The sequence below is a fragment of the Poecilia formosa genome, unplaced genomic scaffold (assembly GCF_000485575.1).
Source record: "Poecilia formosa unplaced genomic scaffold, Poecilia_formosa-5.1.2 Scaffold433, whole genome shotgun sequence".
Lineage (NCBI taxonomy): Eukaryota > Metazoa > Chordata > Actinopteri > Cyprinodontiformes > Poeciliidae > Poecilia > Poecilia formosa.
The window spans coordinates 299492-307697 of NW_006800372.1; the positions used below are offsets into that span (position 1 = coordinate 299492).

At 39.3% G+C, this 8206-nt stretch overlaps 1 protein-coding gene across 1 annotated transcript in view; it reads left to right on the forward strand.

Moving 5' to 3' along the window:
• Window positions 1–8206, forward strand: part of LOC103155522 (protein kinase C epsilon type-like) — a 230665-nt gene that overhangs the window by 116443 nt on the left and 106016 nt on the right. Inside the window, exons 3-5 of the mRNA XM_016663629.1 lie at window positions 6105–6210; window positions 6882–7206; window positions 7856–8058. Coding sequence (XP_016519115.1) covers window positions 6105–6210; window positions 6882–7206; window positions 7856–8058 — 634 coding nt within the window. The remainder of the gene's footprint in view (window positions 1–6104; window positions 6211–6881; window positions 7207–7855; window positions 8059–8206) is intronic.

Sequence of the window (8206 nt, forward strand, 5' to 3'; positions counted from 1 at the left end):
GATCAGTAGCATGTGGGGCATCACTCGGATGTTTGTTGTCTGTCATTGAGTTACTCCATTCAGTATACTAAACATGGCAAATAAGTGAGAAAATTAACTAATAGGTTATTTTAGGTAAAAGTCTAAAGCTAATGCACTAGTCAAGGGCAGTGAAATGCTAATGTTTGTGCTAATGCTAATTAGCACAAACATTATCCTGAAACACTATCCTGAAAAAAAAAACATAAAAAAAAGCTTAATATTATTGCACCGCCTATGGCGGTGAACTGACGTGAGAGGAATATGCAGGCTTTTATTTTAAAACTTTCAGTAAGCATCGTTTTAATGACCACACGAATTCAATGTTTAACAGTGGTTTGTTTAAACCAGTGACATAAAGCCCAAAAGAGCAATTACCTGATGTGAAAAATATCAAGGCTTTTGTTTTGAATTTTTCAGTAAGCTTCATTTTAAATGGCCACACTAATCCAATGTGTAACAGTGGTTTGGTTAATCCAGCTATATAATGCCCAAAACAGCCAGTAGTTCTAAATGCCAGTTCAGGCCCTGTTTACACGACAACGATTTTGGGTGAAAACGGAAGAGTTTTGTTGCGTTTGTAGTAGAGGTGTGCCGATCGATCGGTCACCAATCATAATCGGGCCGATTTTCGTGAAAAAGTGCATGATCGGTGATCGGCGATCATTGTCTCTTTTACCAATACTGATCACCTGTTTCTCATTTCGCAGCCTCCCTGTGCAGCTGGTCTCCTCTTTCCTTCACTCTGCGCAAACGCGCAACAACAAATCTTAAGCGATGTGCAACTATAACGCACTGAGTGAATGGGGAAGTTTGCTGCGTGTTGCTGTGGAAAATTGAAGCACGTCAAAATGCAACAACACAACGAAGCTAATACGACATAAAAACAATGCCATACTTGACGGAGTTTGGCTACATCGAGGCTCACTGCAGTAAAAAAGACATACGGAGGATCAGATAGCAGGTAAAGCAATGCACAGCAACAAACACTCACCCGGATTAGCATGACGGTCAGAAAACTAAACAAATAACCCGCAAAATTATTTGTCTTCATGCTGCGATGTAAGACGCTGGTTCTGCTCTCCAAGGGCGTAGGTTCGGTCTAACTTTTGGTGGGGACCTTGACACCCCCCCCACCCCCGGCAGCACAGTGAAATGCCCAAGAACACCGAACATTTTTGAGAAGGGGGGGAAACCACATTGGCTTAATAACCCCTCCCCCCAACCATAACCATATCATACATCTTGTGTATACAACCAGATACAGTCATACTCAGCAGATCAGTTCAAGAACACTTTACTTTTTCCTTTACAAAATTCAGCAAACGTTACAAGTAAGATCAAAAGAAATATACTCTGGATACAGCAAACACAATTGCAGATAAGAAGAAATCAATAATAAAATAAAATAATATATTGCACTAACAAAAAAANGCGTCCATGGAAGGACAACGAAATATCGCTCTTATAAACATGCAATTACTAAAATCACGGGTAACACTGTATTTGAAGGGGGGTGAATAAGACTGTCATGACACTGTCATAAACATGACATAACACCTGTCATGAACATCAATAAGTCTTCATGAATATTTTTGAAGACTTACCGAATGACAAAGTGTCATTTGGTAAATCATGACACTTTTAATACAAAGTTGACATTATTCAAAATGTCTTCATTATGACAACTTGTCATTAACCTAGACAAAATTGTCTTTGTTATGACAACTTGTCATTTACCAAAAAAATATGATCTGACATAAATTTGTCATAATGATTTAATTATTACACTAGCAAAAGCTTTAACAGAACAATGATTAATATTTCCACTCCCTGAAATAAAGCAAAACAAGTAGGACAAGCAATAGATTTCATTAAGCTTTATTACACTGTCAAATGATTTAATAACAGACTCATTAACAATTTTTCTTTATATCAACTAAAGTGGAACACATAGCACCAGTTATGAATATGTCATTAAGTGTTATTACAGTGTTATTAATATTATCTCTTACCTCAAGTAAAGTGGAACATGTAGCAATAGTTATGAAAATGTCATTAAGTGTTATTACAGTGTCATTAAGTAAAGTGAAACAAGTAACAGTTATGAAGATGTCATTAAGTGTCATTAATATTAACTTTTACCTCAAGTAAAGTNCTGTTGAACCGCTGCTACGCTACAGGTAGTAATATTTCACAGACTGAGCGCCGCTTCTGCTCCACCTGGTAGTGACTCTCACACCGAATGTTTTCTCTAACAATGGCACAGATTGAAAACGGGTTCCAGAGTGCGATGTTTCTGAAACGTACCGTTTTCTGTTGTTGTGTAAACAGAGAAAACAGATCTTTTCTTCCAGAGAATCCCCAGCTCATGCATAGTATGAGGCAAAACATAGCTGCTTCCTACAATCCACAGAAGAAGAAGAAGAAACTACTCATAATGCTGATATTACTGTTTCCCCATCATATGTGGTTCACTCAGCGTCTCTTCACCGCTCCGCATTGCCCAGGTGGCAAAATACACGGCTGCTTGTTCAGGGCTCTTATCTAGAGAACTACGGACCAGCCCCGGCTCCAGACGAGTTTAACAGGGGGGGGGCATCGACTTAGTTTGGGGGGGCAAAATTAGTCTACGTAGCTGAACATAGACAACAACATCAGTAGCCTACAGGCTACTTGTTAACAAGCTTAATGTGCTGTATTGGTATGGGGTTCCATTTGTGTCAAAAATAAGTAGAAGCCATGTGTGTAGATGTCGTTGGTCTATGTTGTTGCTATGTGTCTTTGATAGATGTCGTTGGTCTATGTTGCATGTAGATGATACATATGTAGATGTTGCATATGTCTATGTTGCATATGCGTTCGCTGCATATGTGTTCGCTGCATATGTAGATGTTGCATATGTCTATGTTGCATATGCGTTCGCTGCATATGTGTTTGCTGCATATGTCTATGTTGCATATGTCCATGTTGCATCTGTCCATGTTGCATATGCGTTCGCTGCATATGGTTCATGTCGTTGGTCCGTGTTGCTATTGCCTGTTCTCTTCGCAATTAAAAAGTCTTAAGTAGGTCATGTCTGATCAAAGTGTTTATTACAAAAATGTTGGTCTTTCAATATTAGTGCTTTGAATAAAAGTGGTTTCAAAATGCTTAGATTTTTACGTCGTATTTTCTTTAGGCATTAGTCAGGGCAGCTAACGAGGTCGAGGGGTCCTGGCCCAGTGAAGGGGGCGCTATTTTCTATTTTATCCGCAGCCTTCCGTTTTAAATTTCTTTTTAAATCTGTGATCTTCATTTTTTAGAATAATTTTCATTGTCGGCATGTATTTGAACTTCTCTTTTATTTACTTCAGCGCAGCTCACAGTTTTTAAATTCTGTAGTTTTCGGCGTACTTCTAAATCTTCTCCTCAGTCGCATCTTTTTGGGCTTTCTACTGCCTCTAATGGCGTGGGGTGGTAATACAACTAATATAATTACGTTATTAAATCAGAATACCACAAAGTCTTTATTATCTATTTTTAATTCTGGCATTACTGGGACAGTAAAAGATAAATTCCCCCACAAAAGAACATACCTTTTCATTTTCTTGAGGAAGTAGAGCTAATTAAATGACATAAGCAAGACCTGAAAGTGATTCCAGGTTTACTTGATGGCCAACCAGTTGAAACTAACTTTTAAGAAGACCTTGTGGTTATCCAGCTTGAAGTTGTACCTTCGGTAGAGGTTTTTAAGTTAAAATTTTAAAACGTAACATTCTAACTTGAGTTTTAACTCATCTCAAGTTAAAACTACATTTTAACTCAAGTTTTAACTTTTCATCTCCTCAGCTTTTTTGGTCACATGAGCTGCAAACAAACAGAAAATATTTTAAGAATACTTTCAATGGCATGTGTAACAGCAGGTAAATAGTGGTGAAACCAAAAACAACTCTGTTTCAACTGTTTGCTGAAAGTACATTAAAGACGACAAGAAATATTTTAGCAGGGAGCATCCATAGCATCCATCCTCTGTTTATCAGTACGAACTTCAAGCAGTCATTTATATAGACATGCAGTGCATGGTGATGAATTGTTCGAGCATTTATGAAATATTTTTACAAGTGACTGTTTAAAAACTCTTTACTGGTGTTCTGCTATCTTTTCTTTCTTATTTAAGTAGTCTGTTGGACTCTTTAATATTTATTAATATTAACTGCCCATTTAAATTTTGCTAGTATTTGCTTATGTCATACAATATATAAATACAAAATAAAGTCTCCTTAATTTCAACGTTTTGTTTTTATTAACAGACATTCTGGTAAGGAGACTGAAGCCATCTTTAATACAGTTTGTCATATTTTCCATAGTCTCTGTAAGCTTATCCAATCTTTCTGTATTGCACCGCTCTGACTTCTCCAGGAGGTCCACCATTCTTCTTTTTATTTGGAGGTCTTCTTGCAATACAGCTTCTGAGCTGAGCCTTTTCTTCTGCCTCTATTGTCCGTGGGTTTGCAGCCTGATCTGAAGAATTAAATAACAAGAAAATCTGTTAGAATGGGAAAGCATAGACAACAATCCAACACCTCCCAGCCCTCGCAAAAATGTTTCAGTGGTTTGTGGCACCTAATGAGAAAATTACTTTTTGCCCTAAAGTTAATAAATAATTTAAATGATGTTTTGTTGTTTTTGTTTTAATGGAATTACAACAAAAATCACTGATCCACTTGGATTTTAAAAACCATTATGGGGTTAATAATTACTTTATTCAGGTTTCTGGTTGTAAACTATAACCATTAATACTGTTGAATTTTTTTTTCTCCAGATTTATCCTGCACAGTAACAAATTCAGTAAGGAAGAAAACTGCCTTCTTGTGTCAGTGTCCACTGTTTGATGTTACTTTTCAGCAACGCAGAAAATTAGCAAGTAAACAAAATAACTAGTTGAAAATGACAGATATGACAGTTGAAATGTTTAGATATTATAGTTTTTAAACTAGAACAAAATAAAGACTATAGTAAAAATAAGGTGGAATCGCCCTTTTGCCGTTTCGCTGTTTCGGAAGATAAAATCAGAAGCTAATAATCCAGACCAGGCAGGGCGTCAAGCGGTTCCGAATAGCAGTCAGTGGCGCATCCATGGTGTTTGGTCGCATTCAGTCCTTGCCAGGAGCAGAGACTATGCTCAGCAAACCTGTGGAGAAGCAGTGTGCTGACACTGTGGTCACCTTCCTCATCAGGATTGCCTGCCAGGTGAACGATTCCACCAATGTGGCCGACTCTCGAGGTAAGTTCCTGAAGATGGCTGATGAAGATGTCCTGAGGCTGGACATGTGGCTCCATGCTGAGCTCAAGCTGCAGTGGTTCGACAAGCTGTTGATGACTGAGGAGCAGCCGCCCAGGCTAACATCTCCAACAGCTGCACCAGCCTGGAGATCCTGTGCTTTCTGCTGATTATGTTGCAGTCTCTGGCTGTCCTAGCCCACTTCAAGCTGCTGCAGTGCAGCATAGCAGCATGCATGACTTGTGGCAACACCAAGATCCTGCGGCGGTACTGAGGAGGACAAGATCAAGTCAAGTTTCAGCAACAATGTAGTTCAAAGTGTTTTGCACCATAAAAAAACATAATACAGCAACCAACTAGGAAACCACCAATAAGCATTACATTTTGTCAAATGTTATCGTCAAAACCATCAAGCAAGTAGACATCAAGTATGTTGATCAATGTTCCAGTTACTACTAAACAAGCTCAATTCTAACCTGGTGGATTTTTAGCCTTGATTTAAAGAAACTCAGTGTTTTAGCAGTTTTGCAGTTTTCTGGAAGTGTAAAGACACTGTTGCAATAATCAATGTGACTAAAGATAAATACATGAGGATGAGTTCCTCTAATGCTGGAATATTAGTCCTCTGATCTTGGAAATGTTCTACAGGTGATAGAAGGCCAACTTTGTAGATGTCTTTATGTGGCTCTGAAAGTTCAGAAAAGCATTCATCACTATACTTAGTAGCCCAGCTGGTAGCTGTGTAGACATTGCTTAATGCCAGACTGATTTTCTTGATACTTACAGTGCATCAGATATGTAACATTTTGGTTTTGTTTTGCAGAGGCGGGCTCTACCAACAATGAGGAGCGGGTTTTCCGGCAGCGAATGCAACCCAGGAAGCGCCAGGGGGCTGTTCGGCGGAGGGNCCGCTCTGACTTCTCCAGGAGGTCCACCATTCTTCTTTTTATTTGGAGGTCTTCTTGCAATACAGCTTCTGAGCTGAGCCTTTTCTTCTGCCTCTATTGTCCGTGGGTTTGCAGCCTGATCTGAAGAATTAAATAACAAGAAAATCTGTTAGAATGGGAAAGCATAGACAACAATCCAACACCTCCCAGCCCTCGCAAAAATGTTTCAGTGGTTTGTGGCACCTAATGAGAAAATTACTTTTTGCCCTAAAGTTAATAAATAATTTAAATGATGTTTTGTTGTTTTTGTTTTAATGGAATTACAACAAAAATCACTGATCCACTTGGATTTTAAAAACCATTATGGGGTTAATAATTACTTTATTCAGGTTTCTGGTTGTAAACTATAACCATTAATACTGTTGAATTTTTTTTTCTCCAGATTTATCCTGCACAGTAACAAATTCAGTAAGGAAGAAAACTGCCTTCTTGTGTCAGTGTCCACTGTTTGATGTTACTTTTCAGCAACGCAGAAAATTAGCAAGTAAACAAAATAACTAGTTGAAAATGACAGATATGACAGTTGAAATGTTTAGATATTATAGTTTTTAAACTAGAACAAAATAAAGACTATAGTAAAAATAAGGTGGAATCGCCCTTTTGCCGTTTCGCTGTTTCGGAAGATAAAATCAGAAGCTAATAATCCAGACCAGGCAGGGCGTCAAGCAGTTCCGAATAGCAGTCAGTGGCGCATCCATGGTGTTTGGTCGCATTCAGTCCTTGCCAGGAGCAGAGACTATGCTCAGCAAACCTGTGGAGAAGCAGTGTGCTGACACTGTGGTCACCTTCCTCATCAGGATTGCCTGCCAGGTGAACGATTCCACCAATGTGGCCGACTCTCGAGGTAAGTTCCTGAAGATGGCTGATGAAGATGTCCTGAGGCTGGACATGTGGCTCCATGCTGAGCTCAAGCTGCAGTGGTTCGACAAGCTGTTGATGACTGAGGAGCAGCCGCCCAGGCTAACATCTCCAACAGCTGCACCAGCCTGGAGATCCTGTGCTTTCTGCTGATTATGTTGCAGTCTCTGGCTGTCCTAGCCCACTTCAAGCTGCTGCAGTGCAGCATAGCAGCATGCATGACTTGTGGCAACACCAAGATCCTGCGGCGGTACTGAGGAGGACAAGATCAAGTCAAGTTTCAGCAACAATGTAGTTCAAAGTGTTTTGCACCATAAAAAAACATAATACAGCAACCAACTAGGAAACCACCAATAAGCATTACATTTTGTCAAATGTTATCGTCAAAACCATCAAGCAAGTAGACATAAAGTATGTTGATCAATGTTCCAGTTACTACTAAACAAGCTCAATTCTAACCTGGTGGATTTTTAGCCTTGATTTAAAGAAACTCAGTGTTTTAGCAGTTTTGCAGTTTTCTGGAAGTGTAAAGACACTGTTGCAATAATCAATGTGACTAAAGATAAATACATGAGGATGAGTTCCTCTAATGCTGGAATATTAGTCCTCTGATCTTGGAAATGTTCTACAGGTGATAGAAGGCCAACTTTGTAGATGTCTTTATGTGGCTCTGAAAGTTCAGAAAAGCATTCATCACTATACTTAGTAGCCCAGCTGGTAGCTGTGTAGACATTGCTTAATGCCAGACTGATTTTCTTGATACTTACAGTGCATCAGATATGTAACATTTTGGTTTTGTTTTGCAGAGGCGGGCTCTACCAACAATGAGGAGCGGGTTTTCCGGCAGCGAATGCAACCCAGGAAGCGCCAGGGGGCTGTTCGGCGGAGGGTCCACCAGGTTAACGGGCACAAGTTCATGGCCACCTACCTGAGGCAGCCCACCTACTGCTCTCACTGCAGGGACTTCATCTGGTCAGAATCTTACTTTAAAACATTGAATTAATACATTGGAACAGTGGAGTCTTCATTGAGTTGATAAATACAACTTAATTCAGTAACACTTTATTTGAAGGGGGTTAAATAAGCCTGACATAACCCTTTCACAAACATGACATATCAC